The sequence below is a fragment of the Rosa rugosa genome, chromosome 7 (genome assembly GCF_958449725.1).
Source record: "Rosa rugosa chromosome 7, drRosRugo1.1, whole genome shotgun sequence".
NCBI classification, from domain to species: Eukaryota; Viridiplantae; Streptophyta; class Magnoliopsida; order Rosales; family Rosaceae; genus Rosa; species Rosa rugosa.
The window spans coordinates 34,251,931-34,276,861 of record NC_084826.1 but is presented as its reverse complement, the minus strand read 5'-3'; the positions used below and the strand labels follow the sequence as shown (position 1 = coordinate 34,276,861).

Genomic DNA, 24,931 nt, shown 5'->3' with positions numbered 1-24,931 from the left:
ACTTGTAACCTTAAGGAAATCAGGATTGAAATCGAGCAGTATGATGATTATATTCCACACTTTCTTTCTTCTTTATGCCTAGGATTTAATCACTGCAATTACAAGTAATCGATTTAGCTTTCTTTTCAGCCTTTAAATGTTAAGTAGAGACCCGACAAAACATGGAAAACATAATTTGAATTAATAATCATCATTTTATATGATTTCAAATTTGAGAGGAAAATCTTGAACTCCATAGTGGTCCTATGGTGTTATGCATTCCATCATTCTATCTATCTTACTTTTATTTTATTTTTTGTCATTGAAATTACTTAATCTAATTTTTAAATAAAAATCTCAAAAAAAAAAAAAAAGATACATAATACCTTTGCTTTCAAAATCCATATGTTTTCATTTTATTTGTTTATGCAAGTGATTTTCAATGACCTAAAGCCGTATGATTCATAGCTAGTTCTTAATCTCTATATACGATAAACCACTATGTAAATACTTTCCAACTTCAATGATCGTGTTTGTTGTTCTACATTAGATAAGTTGATAACACGCTCAAATCAATTGAGCCAAACATTTGATGTCCATTGACATTTAGAATTTGATTTATTCAAACTCTGGAATCAAGTAGTCAACTATGGTATTATTGATTAAGAAGGAAATTAAAGGCAAGTTGATTGATTTTGTAAGATTCTACATTATAGAACAAGCATTAACATTGTCATCACTGAAAAATGAGACAATGTTGTTGTCAGATGCATCAGAGGCCGGAAAAGCAAATGTATTCTTAACGTGACCTGGTGGTGCCCTTTTGTCGTAGGCTCCGGAGGCGTGTGGATAATGGACAAGATGTTGAGGGATGTATGGCCAAATTTCAGCTCTTTTGCCCGTACTCTTAACTCTCTTCAAAACCCTGTTTGCTTCCACATACCCGTTTACAATTACCCGACTTTGTTTTCGGTTCACCTCCACACTTTCTACACCTGCGTACATCAGTGCATGGTTTGTTGACTATAGATGTAATCGGAGAGAGAGAGAGAGAGAGAGAGAGAGAGAGAGAGAGAGAGAGAGAGAGAGAGAGAGAGAGAGAGAGACCTTTCATGGTCGAAACAGCCTTCTTAACTTTTCTTTCACAGCCATCACAATCCATTTTGACTTTGATCTCAACTTTCTGGGAATCAATGGGAAAACAGAATCCATCGTTTCAGCAAACAACTCCTCAGAGGAAACTAGCTATGGCATCTGCACCTATTTAATTTATTGATACATATATGCAGATAGAGTGGAATTAAAGCTGGGGAGGAGAACTAGTACAAGGATGAAGTGTTTAATTTCATGATTCTAGTCATTCTACTATTGCCCAATTGGTATGTAATAATTATGATGCGTACCTGCATTGTTTTCCTCCTGGTCCTTGTTCTAGTGACAGTGCAAAAGTTGGAAAGATAATTAAGAGCACCCATTAAGCAAAGAGTAGAGATGATTGATTGATACACTCCAACTCTGAGAGTTGGTATTTATATGACTAAATTACAAGGAGATTTGTTGCTTATTGGCTAGAATTTTAGAGTCAAATAGAATGCTCCATAAAGCATTGGTTAGAAATGGGGCATTGGCTAGAAAACATTGGTTAGAATCTTCAGTCTAATAAAAAGCCCTCAAAGCATCGGCTAATAAACACTGCTTTTGCTCTGGGTCTAATTTATTATACATCAGTTTGGTTAGTGGGAATAATTGTAAGTTTGCTTTTTCTAAATTTATTTAGATTATAACCCCAATTATAGTTTGCTTTAAAATTACTAACTTTATATCTATGCGATATACCTGTTATTGTTGAAATGAGGAGAACGTGAAAGTTTTCTTCTCACACTCACTTTCTCAATTTTATGTTTTTTTTTTTTAATAAAGGACTAGTGTAGTTGCTCTCAAGCCTTGATTAATGAAACTGTCAAATACAAGAGGAGGACAATGAGTCTAAACTCCTAATTACAATAACCATTTAGAGAACATGTTGAAATGATATCACGAGTCTCAACGGAAAAAATGTATTCAACCAGGCACCAACTGGCAAAGAGTGCTCTTCTAGTTACTCTATTTGTTTTAACATAGCGGTGACATAACCGACAAAATTTGTTGAAGCCAGTTACACCAAACCACAAGCCTTTTTTTATAGTATAGATAAATGGAAAAGGATGGATAGTTTTAAGGGACAATGAAGGACAACTGGATCTCAACTACATGCATTAAATTTAAAGACAGAAATTATAACAACTTAAAACTGTCAATTAGAAGTTTATTTCCAGTCTGCTTGTGACAATTAGAAATTGATTGTCAAACCAATAAACTTTTTATTGTCAGAGAATAAACTTTTTATTGTCAAAGAATAAACTTTTTCTTGTCAAAAAGTGATATCAATTCTAATTTCTTTTGTATTAAGTAGTTTTTTTTTTTAAATGGATATTTATATAATTAGAGTTAATAGTCATTAAAAAAGGGGCTAGAGTGTAACATGTACTTGAATAGGACAACAGACAAGAATCCTGAAACTCTATCAAGTAAATGCAACTCATTACAAATCTGTTTTGAATTTGCTATTATCTTATAAACAACAAACAACTCAGTGTCTCCTAGGGGAAAAAAAAAATTGACTAGCCTCCCATTAGCTTGTATGTCATTGTGGTACTAACAGAACACCTTCCTAGCAAACAAATAGGAGCAACTCTTTATCCATAAGCCGCTTGAAAAAAATCAGTCTTATCCCAGATAATTTCCAACTCCCGTAGAAATCATGATCTGAACACGATTGGCCTTAGACCATATATCAACTCAACTACTCAAGAATGTCCATCTCTTAGGCCAGGCCTGCCCAAATCACTAAGTAATAAGTGAGGGTGGCACGACACCCTCCTTGAAAGCCTATGAAATCGACCTAGATAACCTAAATCTAAGTCCAGGCCCCAAGGCCTAACCCCAAACACAAGCGAAGCTAGCAAAAGCACTGGCCATCTTCTGCCCACTTATCATCACCGCCGTCAAGATTTCTAGTGGCCGGCCTTTCCATAGCATCAGTCACCAAGTTTGCCGACTACCCTAGTAGCGACCACCAAAGCACAACCCAAGCCAACAGAAACAAGACCTGTCGATCAGCAGAATGCCACCCCTACTCTTCTTCTTACGTGAAATCAACGAGCACCAACATTGTACTTGTTGCCTCTGTCCTTACCGGATACCAAACAAACCCAGCCAATCCTTGCCGACGGCATAACAAGAAGCCACAACTGCTAGATCTGACGGAGTCTGAAGAAGTCCTTAAGGATTTCTACCGCCGCTCTCTCTGCTCAACCTCTAGAGTTTTTCTTGTTTGTATTAAGTAGTTGTTCAATAGTAAAATAGTTACTGTCGGATTTGTGACTTTGTAATAAAGTTTATCCTTTGACAATAAGCTAGTTATTGTTTGACAATAATAGATAGAATAAACACAATTAATTGAAGCAAGGGCAAAATTTAACTTGAAAACATGATTAGGAAACATTGGACCTTGGACAAATTTTCAACCTTGTTCGTAAGGAAACATAAATCTAATTGGAAAGGCTTTTGAATTTATTGACCTGATTGGGAATTCTATAAAATAAATTAAATTATAATAATTTGTTTTTCAAAACTTGCAAAACTGCTTTAGATATACTGTGCCTATTTTGTTTTTAATAAAGGAAAGCCAAATATTCGTATGTCACTTTACGCATCATAAAAGAGAAAAGTGCTTTATTCAAAAAAGAGAGAGAGAGAGAAGAAAAAAAATGTGCCCTTTTAGCATTGTCTATTATCTGAGCATGAAATGAATCAGGAATTCTACAGTGTCAGCCTCGCTTTTAAAAAGTCTTATTTATTTTATCATCCTACGCCGCCCCCTCCTCCACTTCCTTCCTCACCCTTTCTTCCTTCCAAAAGTGAAATGATCCCTTTTAGATGCTATAACCAAACTTCATAAGAAACTATCTCGAGAAATCTGCTATTTATGAGTAGTATTATTACAAATACCAACTTTTTAACAATTTTCTAATAACATTACATGATTACATCTGCCCATCTTTGATCGAGTATCAATTCCAATGACATTAACTAAATGAATTAGTAGAAAAGAAGGAAAAAAAAAACCAACAATATTACTCATCAACAAATCTTTTAAGTTGTTGACCACGTAAACCGTTCCAGAAGGCAGCTGCATTCATAACCTTCTTACCAGGAAGCTGAATCTCTAGCACCTGATCAAGCTGCCAAATAAATAAAAAAAATATCAATTTGAAAGCACAATGCACATTTGGTCGGAGAATTGGTGGTATCAAATGCACCATTTCATATTCTTCCGACGTGTTTAGGTAGATGATAAACAAACTACACGAAAAAAAGGCAAAATCGTAAGATTCAGTCTAACAGATCATAGAAAGGCTTCTTCTTCTTCTAATTTTTTTTTTTTTTGGGTGGGGGGAACACAACAATAAATAAAACAAGAAAGTAACACATGACTTTTGAAAGTTGGTGTTTGGATAGAATTGTTAAACAGCGACAAGCGTGGCCCGTGGTCCACCGTTGTACCGATACTGTCTCAACTTAACCACCTGTTAGGTGTTGGGTTTAAATTACAAAAGGTCTTGATAAAATTGGGTGGGATCCACCCACTTATAAGTTATATTTTATTTGTCACTTTTCCAATGTGAGATATTTCCTCTCCAACATGCCCCCTCACGTACAACCTAGCTCTAGGTCTGCACGTGAAATTAATTAACAATCCAATTCTCACATTGGAAATTGGGACACAAGTCTCATATCGGAGACTTGACCAATATAACAATCCAAAGCCCACATCGGACATTTGGTAACAATCCAATCAGAATATTCCGATTGCAATATAAGGAATAATTGGAGATATAATTGGAGAGAGACCCGCTCTGATACCATGTTAAACAGCGACAAGCGTGGCCCGTGGTCCACCATTATACTAATACTGTCCCAACTTAACCACCTGTTAGGTGTTGTGTTTTAATTACAAAAGGCCTCGGTACAATTGAGTGGGATCCACCCACTTATAAGTTATATTTTATTTGTCACTTTTTCAATGTGAGATATTTCCTCTCCAACAAGAATGTGTTCCAAAACAATTTTGGTAAATGTGTTCTTACAAGACCAACACCTTGGAGAGCACTAGAAATGGTTCAGAAAACAGAAGGCATAACCGTATGTCATGATCCTATCCTAGCAATAATACTACAGTATCAGATATTGGTCAAATGCAAACGCACCTCAAGTGATGTGGACCCGCCACAGGGGAATACTAATGCACCCTTTCGAAAAGAGATGTCATCTGCTTGGTTGACCTGAATATTGCTATGGCTGCAAACTTTGGTTGTGATAATTTTAAGCTCCAGCATATTGCGGTGACCGTTTTTATCGTCAACAACTACAACTTTAGCTCGAGTTCCAGGCCATCCTGCAAATGCACGAACCTATAGAGGTTGCATGTTGTCACTCTGTAATAAAATCTTAGGAAAAGGAAAGACCATACCTTGTTATGCAGGACTACAGCTTCCTGATCAAATGATAGCCATGACTCCTCAGGAGAAATCTATGTAACACAAAATAAATTATACTTGCACAAGAAACCAACCATTAAAAAACATATTATTAGGCCACCGCTCTGCTGCAGCAATCAAACATACTACTTAGTTAACTACCTTTGGAGCTAATGTAGCTTTAGAGTCATCCTGAGACTGCGCTTTTAATTTAGCTGAACCATCAAATATGGAAGGAAGAGCTGGTGAATCAATAGTTTGGATCCTGCATAATAAGCAAGTAGGTTACTTAAATGATTTGTAACTGAAGCAACAGTAGACTGGTGATATTGATTGTACTTGGATAGATCAACTAAACGTACTATGGAGCACAACAGCGACTGTTCAATGTAAATGTACTACAGGACAGTGGTATATGTAAGACATGTCAACATTTAATTGGCCGTCTGGTGAGGCAGCCTTAGAAATCTTCGAAGCAAATGAGGTATTCATGCGGTAAATTTGTACTTTGGAAAAGAAAGATTAGATGGGAATCTTTAGAGCAATCTGTAATTTTTTCAATACCTATTAATTTAGTTAGTTATGGTTTTTTTTTTTTTTTTTTTTTGATCTTGGAAATGATACAAGACCAATCTACTTTCTATTGACATACAAATAAATTCAGAAACAGGATACCGAATAGGTTTCAAATAAAAAAAAAAAAAAAAAATACACACACATATACATATACATATATGTGTGTGTGACTGTGTGTGTGTAGAGAGAGAGAGATTAAATCTTAGACGAGACATGTGGAGATCATAGATACTATTATAAGACTCATCACCTTATGCAGCCCCTTATGTGGCTGTTACATGTGGCTCTTGTTAATGAAACTGAAGAGGCAATATAGACTTCAAAAATAAAATAAAAAACTAAGAGAACTGTTCTCGAATCAGTTACAATCCATGAGATAGGTTTTTTTTTTTTTTTTCTTTTTTTCTTTTTTTTTTGAGGGGAATGGAAGACTGATCCATTGATATAAAATCATACGACCTCACTCGGTCAAGCATGAAGGGTACAAACACCTCTCATATTACAATCATTGCTCAGGTAGTGCACTGACTGCACATAAAAATGACTACTAGCCTAGACTACTACACCTTGAACAATAAGAAGCTACAACACCAAAAAATCAGTACATCCGCCTAAGACCCTTATGGTGTACATCAATACTGATCCATGGGCACATTGTAACGTCCTAAAGAACAAAGTATACAGGGCCAAGACCCACTGCACCCACCTGTAAGAGATGGAATAACAAAAGAACTAACCACAAAAAAAGAAATTGGGCCCAAAACACAGCCCAGACCCAAAGGCACTCAAACCCTAGCCAAACTTCCAAGCTGCAGCAGCCACCACGCCTCCACCACGGTTATAAGACGCTAGCCACTGCCACGAGTAGCCGTCGGCCACCATCCACTCCTCCATCATCGCCAGCACGCCGACAAAAGCACCTCCCCGCATGGTTCCGAAACACCCATCAGATATTCGATCCGAAGAAGCCCGTCGAAACCCCGCCTCACACTATCCTGCCAGCCGCCGCGATCAAGGGATAGAACACCGGTACCAGCAGGCTGCTCCCTCTAGAATCTCATAGCGATCAGAAAACGTAGGACCACCACAAGGCTTGCAAGCTCGTCAAGGTTCTATCCACGCCGCCGCAGCACAGGCTGAGATACGGCTATCAAAAAAATATCCCCGCCCGGCTGCACTCACCACTCACCGACCAGGCAAAGCCTGGTACGGCGCGGGAGCCGCTGGACGAGAGCCTCCAAGCTTACCCAAAAACCCTAGCCGCCCTCTAACTTCTCGAGAGAGAGAGAGAGAGAGTTCATGAGATAGGTTTTTAAGACAAGGGGAGTAACAGAATAAAGCGTACCTTCAGAAAATAGGAGAGCAAGCAAATCTGGTGCCTGCATTTACCCAGAATAGATATAAATGAGGAACTGCTTCGGAAGTTGCAGCAACCCTAACATAATTTTGATATTTGTGAATAATCTAAAAGGTTATTCCAGAGGGGAAAATTTCAATGTAAGGAATAAACATCAGTATTGGCTATCATTGTTGTATCCTCAAGCACACAGAATCCACCATGTTTCGTAGATCTTGCGCTTCAAGGTACAGCTACTGCTTGATCTATATAGACCATTGCTAACTTGGACCCATGACTTTGGCATCACAGATATAAAGGCCGGTCAACCATTTTCCCTTTATTTTGGCCAAGAATTTCAACTAACTTGTCGGTACCGAAATACAAAAAACATGTACACATAAGATAGCATGTATCAAAGATCTTCCACCACAACTTGTGCACTACTACTTCCTCCAGAAAAATCAGAATTTGACTCAAACTTAAGAATTACGCATTCTTTTATAAAATCATCTAAAACTTTTGCACCCATAAGTTTCATATAAGCATTAATGCCACAAAAGCATTGTTAATACCTTAATTTGATCATCAATTTCCAGTCTTTGACTGGCTATCACAGGTCCAGCATCCAGCGCACGGACAGTAAATGCTAAGGATACTCCTGTTTCTTTGACACCATCCTAATTTGGAAAATAAAAAATTTAGATAATATCCAGAGAAAGTTTACACGTGGCTAACGGAAGTTATAATTTTTGCAATAATTTACATGTCGCTAACATATATGCTAATTTCCATTATTATATGAAATAAGGAATATCAAATCTCAAAACACCTACAAAGCTCTTTGAACAGGTGCTGCACCACGATACAACGGCAGCAAACTTGGGTGTATATTTACTGTGCCTGAGAAGGTAGTCACTTTTGATTGAGAAACAATGCTGGCAGAGATGACCATGAGGGAAAGCAAAATTCTGACCTTAATTTTATTTCTCACTAGAACATTCTTCTTAAAAAATTAAAAAGTACAAACATGAGGAACAAGATGTTCACTGACAACATTATCTAAAGAAATGAGACTGCACTCAAGATAGCATCAAGCAAAACAACATAAACTTCACGACAACAGCATACCAGATCTAAAGTAAAGAATAGAAAGAACTACGACTGAATTATGAGGAAAGTGATGCCCATAGAGTTTCCTAAACCAACAAAAACTCCAGTTCCTCCTTCACCCTTGACATGATTGAAAGTCTACTACAAATCCCTTCATAGACATCGCCTAATTGACATCAGATTAACCAAAATCTGATGTTATAAATATTTTAACATCGCATTCTCTTATTTCTGATTTCTAATATGACCATACACATCGAGTCTTATATCGACTGATATAAAAAAAAAAAAAAAAAAATCTAAATGGCGGAAATTTTGGAGAAAAGCTGAGCGCACTCCTTTATTCAAAGGTTTGGAGAATGAAAACTTCCCACTTTCCACGATAAATGAAGAAAAAAAAAAAAAAAAACCTAAATTCCCACGTCCCGAAGACCTGAACTCTAGTAACGAATCAATCTCTCCCTTCTTTCGTTTACCTCTCTCTCTCTCTGATCTCTCTCGCTCTCTCCTCTTTCTCTCTCACACTTCCATTAACCCTAGCGATCTCCTCGACCTCCACTAAAGAGAGAAATTTGGTGTGAGTTTTATCAAATTCGTGAAAAGCACGGGGAGGTCCATCGCCGAGCTTCTTTGCATGCTGAAGAAGGGGAAAGGCTTCGAAATCGATTGGGTTGAGCTGCCTATAGTTCTAATGTTGGCCACAGATCTGGATTTAGTTGGTAATTTTCAATTTATTTGAATTTAGAGGTCAATTTGTCAATCCTATTCGGTTTCTGATTGAATTAGGCGGTAGTTGTCAAATCTCGAACTGCTCCTTGTCTTTTGGGTCTTGAGGAATGAAGTAACTGAGTCCTATTTACTTATTAGGATTTTCTGTATACTAGGTGTCAATGTAAAGTTGTCTCGTTTTCAAATTTGCTTTTTGTTCAATTTTTGTTCGATTTGGATACTATTTGGAGCTATGGTTTTTTTTTTTGGTTAATAATATTTGACTGTATTTCAATTGAATTTTATCATTGAGTATATTTTTTATTCTACTGAAATGGGTAGGTGTTGTTTTCTTTGATTTCTGGTTTCATGATTTGTGAATTTTTGTTCTTTGTTCTCAGAATCAATTTGGAGGTTGAGAAAGTGTGGCTTGTTAAGTCTAGTTTTATTAATTAATTGAAAGATTGAGGAACATTGGTGCATTTTCTCTCTCTCCCATCGTTTTGTCTAATTTGATTTTTAATTTGTTTTGGGTTTCTTCAGAGGTTAGCATGAACTTTTCACATATGGATCATGAATATGAGAAAATTCGCAGGAGAATGAACCCACCAAGGTTTGCAAGCTTATTTTCTTCATTGTTGCTTAAAGTAAATGAAATATTACCATACTTGTTTTGAGATTTACACCTCTACTGTCTTGTTAGTGTAGTTGATAATGAAGCCTGCAAGAATGCTATGGTGATAAGGTTATGGTCACCCTCTCTCATCCTTTTGTGGCTTTTTCACTTTGTTGAGTTTCTTATGCTTCTCTGTTGAGCTTCTTTTCTTATGTGAGTTTGTTTTCAGTTTTCACATATAAATTCTTTGTTCTTTCTTAATTTGTTTTCACATATTTTTGCATTGATTGTTAACTTCTCCTCGGCCTATTCGACAGGTTGTCATGCTCAAATTTGTTTTCCATTTGTGTTATAGCCTTCACCTTCCTTTTCTTTTCATCATTGAAATCGTTGTTCACATCTGCTTGCTTTTTCTTGTATTATTGTTCAGGGAGTGCTCCCCTAACCGCTGTTCAGCTATTATGGGTGAACATGATTATGGACACACTGGGAGCACTTGCACTTGCAACTGAGCCTCCAAATAATGACTTAATGAAGTGTCCGCCAGTTGGAAAGAGGCAAAATCTCATCAGTAATGCAATGTGGAGGAATATGTTAGAGCAGTCTTTCTATCAATTTACAGTAATATGGCTTCTTCAGGCAATAGGACAAGCAATATTTCATCTTGATTAACCAGATTCTCATGTGATCCTCAGCACTCTCATTTTCAATACATCTGTGTTCTGCCAGGTAAGTTATCTGAAATGTTGTTCTGTTCTTTGTTGAAATACCATGTTCTTTGTTTTTGCATTATTTTACTTGTTGCATTGGTTTCACTGGAAGTTTTTTTTTTTTTAATCATGCAAGGAGGGGTTGCTTGCTCTGTTGGATTTGCACAAGGGGCTAGGATTTTCTGCTCTGTTTTGTGTAAGGAAGAGCTGTTCTTCTCTCATTCCAAGGGTGTTTATATATTCATGTAACATTTTAATTATATTAATTCTTGGGTAGCAATTTGATTTGGATAGCCAAGATATTTAATTTTGATGAATTGAACTTTTAGTGCTTTCCATTATGGAAGTTCTTTATGTTTTTTGTACTAAGAGGTCAGGCATCATGTCCCCCTCTCTATTGTATTTGTTTTTGTGCTAATAAAGAATATTGCTCATTACTCTTATCTATTTTTGATATGAGAAATAAGAATAGCTCTTTTAATATGTAAACGGTTGTATTAATCTTACTTTGAAGTATAAATTTATTAGTTCTATAGTAAGAATTGAAAGCAAAAAGGGATGCCAAAAGACTGGATAACAACAGGTTCAAATGCATTTCGTGGTGTAAAGATGAATTTATAAACATAAACTAGTAAAAAACTGATGTTGAATTCTTCTTAGACATCAAATATAAGTGAAAAACCGATTTGGTTTCAGGGTTCCACATTAGGTGAAAACAACTCCCTGATGTTAAAGTAATATGAGACATCAGAAGTTGGTGCTTAGACATCGATAATCTAGGTAGTCATAGGTTTATAGTATGCATAGGACATCGTTTTCTTGGAAATCTATGTTGTCTAAATATGTTTAGACATCGACCATTGACCGATGTCTAAAAGCATGACATTAGACATCACTTAACGAGACATCAGTTGTTTATTGAAATAGACATCAGTGTTTAGCTGATGTCTATCAACATTCATGTACTAGTATCTCTTGTTTCTCTCCATACAAATGACCTGAGAAACAGCCATTACACTGCATCTTCCCAAGACCAAACCCTTCTTTCTCCCATAAAAAGACTTCTATATCTCATGCCTCTCACAGAATAGGGCCACACAATCTGCTGGATTGTCCCAACTCAGATTTGACTCCCCAAAAACCCTGTTCCATAGAGTTGATGCAACTGCACATCATAAAAACAAATGCTTCACACATTCAGAACAATCTCTACAGTACACACCAATTACGGGAAAGACACATATCAGGCCTTCGCCTCTGGACGATGGCACCGGTACCAAACCTTTCCATGAGCAATTATCCAAGCTAACACCCTTCAACTAGGAGGAACTATAGCCCATATTATGGAGAAAAGGAATGAGGTGAGGAATGGAGAGGTTGACCATCAAATGCCCTCAGAATGATTTACATGAATACTGATCGACCAGATGACTCCAGCAACCACTCTCTCTTGTCTGGTCCAGATGAAACTAAAAACAATACCTTCTAGCCAAGACAATAAATAATGAATTCAAAATGCACTTCCTCAGTTCACGTGGTGCATATGCAAACGCAGAATTTCTCCAGATTCTTTTCAATTAGTGTGAACGTTGGAATAACTCCTCTGAACCATGGCACAGGCATCAAACTTTTCCTAGAGCAATTATCCAAGCTAACACCCTCAACTAGGAGGAACTTTAGTCCATATTATGGAAAAGAGGAATGAGCTGAGGATTGGCGGGGTTGATCATCAAATGCCTTCAGAATGAATGAATATTAACAATGAGACTCCACCAACCACTCTCGTCTAGTCCAGATGAAACTAACACAATACATTCTAGCCAAGACAATAAATAATGAATTCAAAATGTACTTCCTCAGTTCATGTAGGGCATACGCGGGCCCAGAATTTCTCCTGATTCTTTTTAATTAATGTGCACGTTGGAATAACTCCCTACTCAAGTAAACATGCTTATCACATAGCCATGCATTTGAAAAGTCATAGACAGAATTCTAATGTCTTGATGACTAAACGTAAACTAACAAGTATATGGTTCATTTGTGTTCATATGTTGCAGAATAGAAAAAAATATAAACGTCGTTAGAAAAATTCATTCGACTAACCCAAAGTCGGGATATTAAGAAACTTGCTAGGTAAAATGTTCCCGTATGCGGCAGTAATGCAAAGTTCTGGCTGCAAAGCTCTTAAGCTGGACAGGAACATATCCTGCACATACAGTAAGAAAATATGAGCCCTCTTCAAATAAAATGACCATTTTCTAAAGTGTCAAAACCTTCAGAAACAGTAATGTACTGAAACACAGAGAATATATATATATATATATATATATATATATATATATATATATATATATATATATATATATATATATATAGGGATGGCAATGGGGCGGGTTGGGGATGGGGATCATAATACCATCCCCATCTCCGGGGTCATTCTCTAACCCCATCCCCAATAAAAATATGTTGGGGATTCCCCGTCCCCATCCCCATTGGGGAGTAGGCCTCCAAATCCGCCCCAATCCCCAATAAAAATTTAATAAATAAATGTTTTAGAGAAACGCTAATTGAGAGAGAATTGCTGTGTATACTCATTGATAATAGGGGTCTCTTTATATAAAGGATTACAATGCATAGAATCTTAATCATACAAGGAAAGTAATCGTACATTGAATAGGAATCTAAATCCTTCTAATTTAACCCTATTACCACTAGGTCAAGTAACATAGAGTTTGGGCCAAACACATAAAGGAGATTTCCTTAAACACTCCCCCTTGTGTTGCCCAAACGCGGTGCTTCTCTCGTTGCCTCATTAAAAACCTTGCCGAGTAACAAAAACCCAGTGGGACAAAAATAACCTCGGTCGAAGGGGAAAAAGAGCACAACATGCACCCTTCACGTTTCGAGACCATACATGTAGACATCTCCCCCTGATGTCTGCATCTTCCCCTGATGACTACGGTCATGGCAGTTCAGATAACTTCCGCAAACGATGCTACCAACATGTTTCTCGAAAGTGGAATTTAGGCAATGACTCAGTGAGCAAGTCTGCCACACTGTCCTTACATTGAACCTAGTTCACTTTGATATTGAGGAGAGTCTGTTGTTGCTGATTATCCTTGGTGTTGTTGCTTTTGATGTAGCCTTGCTTCATTTGTGTAGGCTTATTTGTGGTAGACTTCAAACCACAACTTTTCGAACATGCGTAATTATGGATCCAATCCATATACATTCACGAACCACTTCGTGAAGAGCAATGATCTCTGCATTGTTCGAAGATATAGCGACTAGGGTCTATTTCTGTAGACCTCCAGGATATCACTGTCTTTACCCATGGTGAACAATTAACCAGTTTGGAAATGACCTTTGTATGGGTCAGAGAGATACCCAATATCAGCAAAACCTTCCAAAACACATGTCGTTTTGGGATGGGGATAATGGACGCAGGCCAGTGTTGGCGGCGTTCCTGGTGTGTGATGGGTTTGAAACCATTGTCTCTCTGTAGGGATAGAACAAGCCCATATCAATCGTACATCTCAAGTATCGAAAGATATCTTTTACACCAATCTAATGGCGTCCCATTGGCGCAGAGCTATATCTTAGCTAACAAGTTCATGGTAAATGAGATGTCCGGTCTTGTGCATTGAGCTAGGTACAATAATGCGCGTATTGTACTTAACTAGGGCATTTTTGCCCCTAGCGCATCTTCGTCATCATCCTTCGTACGAAGAGGATCCTTTTTAGGATCAAGACTACAGACGATCATGGGGGTGCTTGAAGGTTTGACCTTGTCAAAATGCCTAAGCATCTATCAACACGATGCTCATGTTCCAAACCGAGACATAATCGTGTTCTCCCAAAATCCTTCATCTCAAACTCAGATTTCATGTGTTCAGCGGTTTCCCTTAACTCTTTAAGGGCTTCCAATGAAGATCATGTCCAACATGAACCGCGAATAGAATCCGAAACTTGTTATGGAAACGCGCGGGCATATCCCTTCCCAATCAAGTAGTCACTTTAGTGAGCGTTTCAACGTCTTTGTAAAACGCGCTCCGTGGTCTAGAGCCACTTGACTTGGGTAAATGAAGTTCACCATGAACCTTCATGTATATTCCGTATCTAGATCCCCATAGAGATACGTATTGACCACATTTGTAAGCTGTATAATCAGTTATTCGGAAACTACCAAACTGACAGGGTAGTGGAGTGCAATGACATCCATTACGAGAGAATATGTCTCATCGTAGTCGATTCCAGGGCGTTTTGTGAGAAGCCTTGCGCCATAAGGCGAGATTGCCATCTCTTTTTCTCATCACGCTTTCTAACGAAGACCCATTAGTCAACAGGTTTTATGTCAGGAGGTGTTAGCATCACTGGCTCGAGAACCTTCCTCTTCGTTAGAGAATCCAACTTAACCTGGATCGCATCTTTCTATTTAGGCCAAATCTCTCTACGTTGGCATTCATTCATCAACGGAGCGTGGTTCGATATCATTTGACTTGACAAACTCATGCGCAACGAAATCATCAATTATGATGGAGTTTCTATCCCACGTCTCATGTACACTAGTGTAATTTTCAAAGAGCTCTATATTCTCAGGAATAGGTTCTGACGTTGAGGCGTCCCCCAACGATAACCATAACCCGGAAGATACTCATGAGACGGATTTTGAGTGTCGATGATCAAAGGATTGCAATGTGCCAAAGTATCCTTCCATGCATCCTAGCTGGGGCCATGGCCTGTAACGCCAAAGTACCACTCTCTATGGCGTTGGCGGCATGCCTACCTCCGTGTAGGGTGGCACTACGTCCTCTCGTAGGGACGTCCTTCGTTGCAGGCATGTTTGCAGCATATTTGTGTGATCTCGTCACTTTAGTAGGGATCGAGATGAGACATAGTAGGGACAGACCACGACAATTCCTGTCGTTCCTGCTAAACATCTGTGTTCTTATCTCCCCCTAACGATGGAAAGACTGTCTCATCAAAGTGACATCCGCAAATCTAGCGGTAAGGAGATTGCCTAGCAAGGGCATGAAGTGGCGGACGATTGTTGGAGTCTCAAATCCAACGTAGTTGCCCATTCGTCTGTGAGGACCCATCATAGAGCGCTGTGGCGGCGCAATTGGTACATAAATGGCATACCCAAAGATGCGTAAGTACGATACTTGTACCCAATCACTAGCTGTAACGCAGAGGTAGATTGAGTGGCGGTGGGTCGTAGACGAATTAGCATAGCTGCATGCGATATTGCATCACCCCAAGCGGATATAAGGAAATTGGTGCGCATTGCCAATGTCCGGACTACCATCGTAGTCGTTTCCGCGAGACCTTTGGGTGTGTTCATGGGAATATGATGTCCAACATCAGTCCCAATACAATAACCATCGAAAGTCTTCGATGTAAACTCTCTAGCATCGTCAAGTCCAATTGACGGAATTAGGATGATCCGGGGAGTGAGCCCAGGAGTGAGCCCACTGTCATGTGATATTTGCCAGGAGTGTAGCATAAGCAGCATATACAAGTGGACAATGGCACAACATGTGACCAACGTGTTTGCGTGTCAACCAATATCATAAGATATTTAAACGTCCGCAAGTTGGTTGAACTAGTCTACAGAATCTTCATGGATGCTATGTAAGAACATAATGAGTATTTTCATATCCTTTGCATAGGACGGTCTTAGTCCTAATTTCCCTAAGGAACGGGTTTTGTTAAACGAGCGAGAGGCTTTAGAAGCAACCAATGAGAATTTTGGTTAGGCCTGAGCGTCTGAAACGCTATTTTGAAGCAAGTTGGTGATTGCAGCATCACCTGGGGCGCCATCACCATGATGGACGCCATCCATGGCGTCATGGATAGGGATTACGCCGGCCCTAGGCTGGTGGTGGACGGAGGCGGTGCCCTAGGCAGCAGCGTCGGTCACACTTAGTCTAGGAATCAACTTTTGATTCATGCTTCATTTCGCTCGAGAGAAAAGATGTCCGTGTGAAGTCTTTTGTAGACGGATCATCATATCATGACTAGAATGATCTATCCGGTCGTGACAAAGCCAATATGTGTCTAAATCCAAGAGATCTTCTCTCATAACTTTTATTGGATTAATAGCTCGAATAGTGACATAGAGTCCACTAGAGAGACACATAAACTTCTCTAAGATGTGCCTTCGTTCGCAATCATTAGAGGTATTGCAAAGGAACTCATCTCCGTTCTCTACATGCGATTTCACATGGTCCGTTGGCTATTCATAGGTGCGATTGGCACTAGGAGCGTAGAGAGTTTTTGTGACAGTAATTAAGGTGCCATTTGGCAAGTGGAACTTGGGCTATTCCATGTCCTTGAATTAATACTGATGGCCCATCCATCGTAGTCACAAAGTCATATGCTCAGAATCAAAATGGAGTCATAATGAAAAGAACTCGAAATTTTATTCATAAGCCAACAGAGTACATCATTGTCTCTTAACCATTTGGAGAATCTAATCCAAATGCTAGCTAATGCAAAACAATGGTAGTCGTCTAACTTCTTTTGGTAATTCCAAAATAAATGTGACCAGGTGAGTAGAGAGATGTCGGTGGAGCAAGGCTCGCTTAAGTACTACTAATCTCAGAACCTTCCTAGACATCACACTTACTTTGGGTGAGCCTACTTTGAAGAAAGACTAAACCATTGGCATTTACTACAAAGTATATGGCAATTGCCTATTACATCTCTTGGAAAAATAAAGACTTATACATAATTGGCGATCTATTGATCCCAGCCAGATTTGTAGTCTTCAACCCTTCACTCTAGATCATCTTCTTGATCTTTTTGTTCCACATAGTGAGCTTCTTTTGCTTCACAATATGCTTTGTAGGCGTTGACAATTTCTTCACGAGCTCTACAAATGTGTGCCCAATGATCAGACACTCCACATCGAGAACATACATCTCTTTGCTCGAACTCCATTGATTGAGGCGCTTTGAAAGCGTCATTTAGATGGCTCTTAGTGTTGGTGGCGCCACCAACATGGCCAGAGGCGTTGCCTTCCTCTCTCTTTCCACGTTTACCTCTTCGGTTCCGTGTTCGCCTATTTTGGCGGTTACCTTCCCAAGTAGAGCGATTATATGGACCAGAACGTCCAGAAGTATCCCTAAGATTAGGGTTTCGCTCTTGGCGCCCTCTCTTAGAGGCGTGACTATAATTGGATTCCGGAATATGCTCTGTTTCCACGGATCTCGAATTATAGTTCTTCACAAGGATGTTGTCATGCTTTTCAGCCACATTCGATCTCGAATTATAGTTCTTCACAAGGATGTTGTCATGCTTTTCAGCCACATTCATAGCTCCAATGAGCTCATGAAACCTTGTGATTCGATTTGCAGTAACATCGATTCGATAGTTCTTAGCAACCATCAATGCAGAGACGGGGAAGGTAGAGAGCGTCTTCTCAATCAACATCGCATCTGTGATCTCTTTACCACAGAATTCCATTAAGGATTTAATGCGAAGTGCTTCCGAGTTGTAGTCAAGAACTGACTTGAAATCACAAAAGCGGAGGCTATGCCATCTCACTTCTAGGTCAGGAAGCAGGGAGTCACGGACGTTGCCAAATCTTTCTTCGAGTGAGATACACAGCCTTCTGGGGTCTTCTTCATTCATACACTCGTACTGGAGCGAATCATCCATATTACGAGTCATTAGGATGATGGCTTTCGCCTTATTTGCCTCTAAGGCTGCTCTATTTGCTTCCAAAGCTTGAGCTTGCTCAACAGTTAGCACGTCCTGGTTAGGCTCGAGAATCGTATCCAGGAATCCATCGACCTTGAGATGATGGCGGACATCACGAACCCACCTGTGATATACAGAGCCAGTTGTTCCCAATGGAGCAAAGTCTAATTTGTTCAGGTTACTCATCCTGAAAGAGAACAAGAAATTAGGGTTAGTTTCGGAGCGTGAAAGGCTACCACAAAAACATATAAAATTTCTGAGCGTAGTTGCTTCGAAGAAATTAGGAATTTCCGAGTGTAGTCGCTTCCAAGAAATTCGATTCCAAGAGGGGTTGGATTAGATCGAAACAATGATGTATGTGGTCGATCGCTTTCTTCTCAACAAACTCTAAGTTTGGAGGACTCTACAAGCTCCAAGCTTGGAGTGAGCACGAACCCCCACAGTTCGGCTATTGGTCTCCCCTATGAAGAAGAAAGGGGGGTAGAAGAGGGGAGGTTGCAAGTCCCGAGAAAAGAAGAAAAGAATGAAAAACTTCAAAAACAGGAACTTTTAGAAAAGTTTACCTCGTTGGATTGCAGAGCGAGCTTCAGTCTTAGGCAAACAGACTAGAGAGATGGTCGCGGGGTTGCGCGGTCGCGGGGGTTTTGCGGGGTCGCAGTCGTGTCGCGGGAGAGTTTGCGGGCGCATCGCGGGATTGTCGCGAGGATGCTGCAGGGATGCCGCGAGGATGCTGCAGGGATGCCGCAATACCCCGAGGATGATGCGGGGATGCCGCGAGGTCGCTAGGTCGCGGGCGAGTTGCGGTGACTCTGGGGTCGCAGGGTCGTGGTGTCGCTGGTGAGTCGCGGCCGCAAGGGCAGGCGAGCGCGCGCGAGTGCACAAGGCAAGCAGGGCTTGCGGGCACTGCAGGGGCAGCGAGGCTAACCTGGTAGGGTTAGCGTTGAGTTGCGACGCGGGGCCTGGGGGGGGGCAGTAGTAGCGCAGTCAAGGCTAATCCGGTGGAGCTTGATCAATTTCTGGGGTTTTGGTTTCTAAAACTAGGGTTAGGGCTCGTGCTGATAACGTGTTTTAGAGAAACGGTAATTGAGAGAGAATTGCTGTGTATACTCATTGATAATAGGGGCCTCTTTATATAGAGGTTTACAATGCATAGAATCTTAATCATACAAGGAAAGTAATCGTACATTGAATAGGAATCTAGATCCTTCTAATTTAACCCTATTACCACTAGGTCAAGTAACCTAGAGTTTGGGCCAAACACATAAGATTTCCTTAAACAATAAAATAATTTTTTTATATTGCCTTTTTAAAAATTAAAATCTACAACAAATAAAACTAAGATATGATTAAATTCATAAATCATAATTCAATGAGTACAAAAGTCAAAAAGTTCCTCATCCCGATCTTAGTAAACAACAAAAGTCTCGATAAAGTCTTGCCCATTTTATTCGAATAATGTGATGTTCTCTAAATCATTGCAAGAACATTTCAACAAATAATATAACAAGGAAAACATGGTCAGTAAATTGTAGTAGTTATCGTGCCACAAGTTAATCAAATAAAATAAGAAGTATGAATATGAATATGATTTACCTCATCTTCACCATTACACTCGGTATCATTTTCAACACTAACTCTGCTAGATTCTTCAGAATTTGATGCTGCTCGTAAAAAAAAAAAAAAACAGTTGTTAGCAAAATGCAAAACATTAGAAAAAATTATAGTTGTGAATGTATCAAGAAACAGTATTGGATCACTGCTACTGCTAAAAGGCTACTCCCATGGTTATGTATGAAATGCCATATTATTTTTACTGTCCTAGTAATTATGCCTACAAAGTAAAATTGCACTTAGTATCCCAGCAAGTTAAAATATATGATAGGTCAAACAATATAGCAAACGATGGGATGCTACCCATAACAGAATACAAAATTTCTCAACCAAATTGGATCCAAAGTTAGGTTCCATGTCATCCAAGTTAAAACCTTAATAAAAGAAATAACTAACAGAGAAACACAGCATTACTATATCAATTAACAATTTCAGTGTAAACTGCAGTCTGATATAACATGAAATAATAAAACATTGCTCGTGTTGCAGACTAAAATTTAAAAGGTTTTGCAGTGCATGTATTTAAAAATATAAGAAAACACTAATTACGTATTTAAAGAGATACCAAGTCAGCAAATAATTTGGGGCCATGAGCATGTAAACAAGAGTTCATGTGTTATCCTATGGTTGATTATTTAGTAAATGGAAGATTTAAAATATACGAACACACGCACAAACACACACATGTCTATATCCACTTAAAGATGAAATTGTGGAGCTTCATAATCATCTCAAACTATCTCCCACTAAACTGAACAATGCAATACTATTACAAGAGTTGTGAGTTTATGATTTTCATCAGTATAAGAACCGAAAGATTGCAGTTATACAGCATAAAGGCTAACCAAAATGTTTTTACAGTTAACTCTGTTGTAACTAATGGCTATATATGTCATATATATATAAGCAATAAATAACAAAAGATGACACCAAATTACCTCTCCAGCTCGTGCAGGTGTGAAAATGAGGTCTGAAGGAAAGCCTCTGTCAAGAGCATGTTGTGCTAAAGGAGACGGCAACACCTTCTTCCCCCTATTCTTCCTGGAAGGTGGTTGAGTCACAATTGCTGCAACCTAAATCATACCAAATTAGTCATCTATCTTGCAAAGCAATTAGTCAAAGTCAATTCATAAGAAAAATAAAATTGCTTGTATGAAAGATAATTTCTTCAAGGAAAGCCTAAGTTCCAACAAGAGTGGCAGAACTGAGGGAAAAATAAATAAATAAGCCTTAGCTATGCCTTATGAGGAATCAACACAAGGACAAGGGAAAAACTAAAGCACAAGCCACCAATTGATAAGGCTACTATACCAAAACCTCAACTCTCTTCTTAATTTTAGAACATCCAATATGCGCTCTGCTTCCACAAAATGTTAAAAAACCTTAAATTATATGTAAACACGAATGCAAGATGAAACATAACAATTTTGTGTAGTGCCTTAAAGACCCATTATAAGATGGGGTTCCTTATATAACATAAAGCAAGAACGGAACAGAATAGTAAAAATGGGCCAAAACAAATGGAAAGCAGAACATGTGAAGTAAACTAAGCAGTTACATAAGTTGAACCAAAACAAACCTCAAACAGAGAATCTGGGTGTCACGCCCCGAATTTTAAATAAAGGAATTCAAATCCGAAACGTGAGAACAAACAATCACAAGAAGATTCTTAGAAAATTTTTCAAATAAACTAAGCAACAAACAAACTGAACTCACAATGTCAATACCGACTCGTTCTTTAGAGTCACATATTACATTACAATAGTTTACAAATTAAACTGAATATCAATTCAATAAGTAAACGCACCCTCTACACTCACAACACAGCGGAAGACTAGAACCAAGAGTACCCTTCCACGTCCACGCTACCGAACGTACACCTCAGCTTTGATGACGATTGATCGATATTCTAACCTGCACAATAACCCCTACACCATAGAATAGTGCACCGGGAATGTACACAACAAACCAGGTAAGCTTTTCAGCCTGTATGAGTAAACTCAAATAAAGTGACTCACGTCACTCATGCTTATAATTTCTCAACTCGTGAGATAAATTAAAGCAACAACATTTAACTCCACAAACACAACCAAACATATAATCACACTAAGTAACAATTAGTAATCCCTGCATCGAAAGTTTAGTTTAGGAGATTACAATTAAATCAACAATAGAAATAAATAGAAACATTTACTGAAAACATCCATTAATAACGTCAATCACCACACAGCTCATTACACAGATCACCACACAGGTCAACAACTCACACTAGAGTCGATGATCACCCATCAACACCACCGCATTTATAGAATCCTATTGCACTTCGGTTATTATTAAACCGTCGAACTTTGGACCCCCCACCCTCAGAACAATCATACTTCGGTTATCATTAAACCGTCGAACTTCGGACGCCCCCGTCCTCAGAACAATCCTACTTCGGTTATCATTAAACCGTCGAACTTTGGACCCTTCGGCCCTCAGAACAAAACATTTAAAACAAATCCCACGACTCAAATACTTTCCTCAAGCAAAACACACTTTTACACAATAATCAACACATCAGGATAATTGTATGCTCGTAAGAGAAATGCTTGAAATAACAATTCAATCAACTCTCAATCATTACTTCACCAATGTCACACCATCCAATATATATATTCCACGTAAATATATATATACGTAGTCATTCACGCAGGAATGACCACTAATACCAACTATAGTTCACATACTTTAAAACCAAGAAATTCATTTTATACTTAAATTCATTTTTTTACCTGGGAGCCGTAGCCCTATGAACCGTAGTCGATCGAGTTCATATTATTTCAAACAAAGCATTAAATTTGAAAACGATTTACAATTATAACAACAATTTCCAACAATTAAATAATTCGGTTCGTAAATGAACCATGTGAGATTTACTCACCTCTAGCTCCTGCTGCGTCTTCTCATCGCAGATAAGGACTCAAATACGCTCCATCAATCACCTAAGTACAATACGATCCTAACTTAGTCCACAAATAAAAAATGATTATATTTCGAACTCCCATTTGCCCTTAAATTCTGAAAGTAATGCCGATTGAGGTGAAACCTCATCCGAGACCACTCGAGGTCTCCAGAATACTTATATGATCAATCTATCAAAATTTGAATCAAAACCGATGGTCAGATCTTCGCAGATCATAAACCGAAGATAAACGTAAAAACGTTAAATAGTAACGTCAAAATGTAAATCCACTATTTATCAACTTTTTCTAAAATAACCTGGTAATATATCAAATCGCTTGTATGGATGTATAGATCATCGTCCAGATAATAAAAACTCAAAATATGGTCCGACGCGCCACCACATGCGGAGGTCAGACGACCGTCAACGCGGCGGTCAACGCCGGCCAACCACCTCAGATGCAAAAGTTGTCAACTACAAACTTCTTCAAAATAAAGAATTGAACAACTTTAATACCTGACTTTTTCTGAGACAAGGTCTAGATCGTCCTAGATCGAGCTTGGAAGTTGGATTAATCTCAGCCCTCTGATCAGATTCCAGATTGAATCAGAACCGTCAAAAACTTCAAACCTTGATCTATCGCTCTACACTCCAAATCATCATGCAAGGAGGATATGGGGATGATCAGAAGGAGGAGGAGATTCCAAAACTGAGAAGGATCGGCCCGTGCAATGCCGGAATCGGGGATCTCCGGCCGGGTTGGGTTTCGCACGGCTGTGTTGTCTTCGATCCAGCTCTGGGGGCGCCGGCGGGACAAGTAGACGCCACGGGGCGTCTGGGCAGCTCGCGGCGAACGCGGGAAGCGCCGGGTCGTGGCCAGAGGATGCGCGACGGCGCTGCTGGCGTCGGGTCGGGTGGACTAGGTCTGCCGCGTGGGAGAGGAGAGAGAACGGAGAGTTTTGGGGAGGAAAATATGAAAAGAGGAAAAATTTGGGATTTATGAATAAATCCGGATTTTTTCTATATTTATAGAAAAATCCACAAACTTCAAATCTTCATAACTGCTTCATACAAACTCCGATTTTCACGTTCCACATATGCACGAACTCATATCGACGCGCTCTACGACTTTCGTGAAGGAAATTTTCACAGAATCCTAACGTATAAAAAGTCAATCTTCGCACCCCCCCTAAAACCATACTTTTCGAATAAATAATCGTCTGAAATATTTCCGCTCCATCCACGAACCACGAAATCGTATCAACGAACTCTTAAATAATTCCCAAAGCATTTAGGAATTAATTACGAATTTTCGGGGTATTACACTAGGGCACCGGATGCATTCGGCAGGGCGTCAAGAACAGTTGCAGAGACCTTCGATACAACGCACATTTAGCGGCAATCAAAAAAAAAAAAATTAACGAAACACACATTTGATCATTCATATCCACGTAATATGAGGTGAGAGAGGCCACCTGAGGAGAGCCTAAGAAGACGAGGGGCTTCCTATTCCTGTTGGAAGAGAAGCATAGAATAGAAGAACAAGAAGATGGAGGCGAGGCATTGAAGCACAAGAACCGATGCAATATTAGTGAGGAGGAATTCATTCCTCACCTTATCTTACGCGCCGGACCAACACCAGATAACGCCTCTGTTATATCATTTTTACTTTTCATCGGCATTATTATTATTATTTTTTTAATTTTTTTTTAGAAGATTTTTCATCAGAAATTTAAGAGTCATGCCTGAGTGACCGCTGAAAATAAAGGAATAATTTTTTTTTTTGGTGGAAACTACAATTTTTTTTTTTTTTTTTGCCTCACCCATTCCATGACGTTAGTGATATTTAGACACGTGACTTTATTCCAATAACCAATATGTCATGATTCACCAACATATGTTATTGAAATCCACTTATCTCTCACCCTCTTACGAAATATTGACGTACACATTTAGTGTATCAATTTAATACCCTATCAATGTAGTAAGAATAAGTAGGGATCGTTCTCAACCTGGAATTAGGGCCTAATTAATTCCTGAAAAATAAACGTT

General features: G+C 38.9%; 2 protein-coding genes and 1 pseudogene across 6 annotated transcripts; 1 reads left to right on the top strand and 2 right to left on the bottom strand.

Moving 5' to 3' along the window:
- Positions 1-649: 649 nt before the first annotated feature.
- LOC133723343 (heavy metal-associated isoprenylated plant protein 21-like) lies at positions 650-1,612 on the bottom strand. Of its 2 annotated transcripts, none has more exons than XM_062150156.1 (3): positions 1,383-1,612; positions 1,087-1,162; positions 650-974 (listed from the first exon to the last, which is right to left on the bottom strand). In XM_062150156.1, exons 1-3 carry the CDS (start codon positions 1,452-1,454, stop codon positions 685-687), a joined length of 438 nt encoding a protein of 145 aa, XP_062006140.1. In that variant the 5' UTR covers positions 1,455-1,612; the 3' UTR covers positions 650-684. The 2 variants fall into 2 exon arrangements, with proteins under 2 accessions (XP_062006140.1, XP_062006141.1); XM_062150157.1 differs by having other exon boundaries at positions 1,087-1,239; positions 1,383-1,470.
- A 2,353-nt stretch (positions 1,613-3,965) lies between these two features.
- On the bottom strand, positions 3,966-24,535 carry LOC133723568 (uncharacterized; annotated as a pseudogene).
- On the top strand, positions 8,912-11,060 carry LOC133723567 (ACT domain-containing protein ACR4-like). 4 transcript variants are annotated; one of them, XM_062150425.1, is made up of 5 exons: positions 8,912-9,302; positions 9,835-9,904; positions 9,995-10,036; positions 10,338-10,636; positions 10,754-11,060. In XM_062150425.1, the coding sequence occupies exons 1-4, from the start codon at positions 9,218-9,220 to the stop codon at positions 10,417-10,419; spliced, it is 279 nt and encodes a 92-aa protein (XP_062006409.1). In that variant the 5' UTR covers positions 8,912-9,217; the 3' UTR covers positions 10,420-10,636; positions 10,754-11,060. The 4 variants fall into 4 exon arrangements, 1 of the variants encoding a protein (XP_062006409.1); XR_009853125.1 differs by having other exon boundaries at positions 8,913-9,302; positions 9,995-10,120; XR_009853124.1 differs by having other exon boundaries at positions 8,915-9,302; positions 10,000-10,120.
- Positions 24,536-24,931: the final 396 nt, after the last annotated feature.

What these genes read in the sequence shown, in the direction of transcription:
- LOC133723343 (XM_062150156.1), bottom strand. Translation starts at nt 1,454, where the DNA reads ATGGGTGCTCTTAATTATCTTTCCAACTTTTGCACTGTCACTAGAACA. An exon ending in CCAGGAGGAAAACAATGCAG is followed by an intron (nt 1,163 to 1,382) that starts GTACGCATCATA and finishes ATTGATTCCCAG; the next exon opens with AAAGTTGAGATCAAAGTCAA. An exon ending in GGCTGTTTCGACCATGAAAG is followed by an intron (nt 975 to 1,086) that starts GTCTCTCTCTCT and finishes TGATGTACGCAG; the next exon opens with GTGTAGAAAGTGTGGAGGTG.
- LOC133723567 (XM_062150425.1), top strand. Translation starts at nt 9,218, where the DNA reads ATGCTGAAGAAGGGGAAAGGCTTCGAAATCGATTGGGTTGAGCTGCCT. An exon ending in CACAGATCTGGATTTAGTTG is followed by an intron (nt 9,303 to 9,834) that starts GTAATTTTCAAT and finishes GGGTTTCTTCAG; the next exon opens with AGGTTAGCATGAACTTTTCA. An exon ending in AGGAGAATGAACCCACCAAG is followed by an intron (nt 9,905 to 9,994) that starts GTTTGCAAGCTT and finishes CTGTCTTGTTAG; the next exon opens with TGTAGTTGATAATGAAGCCT.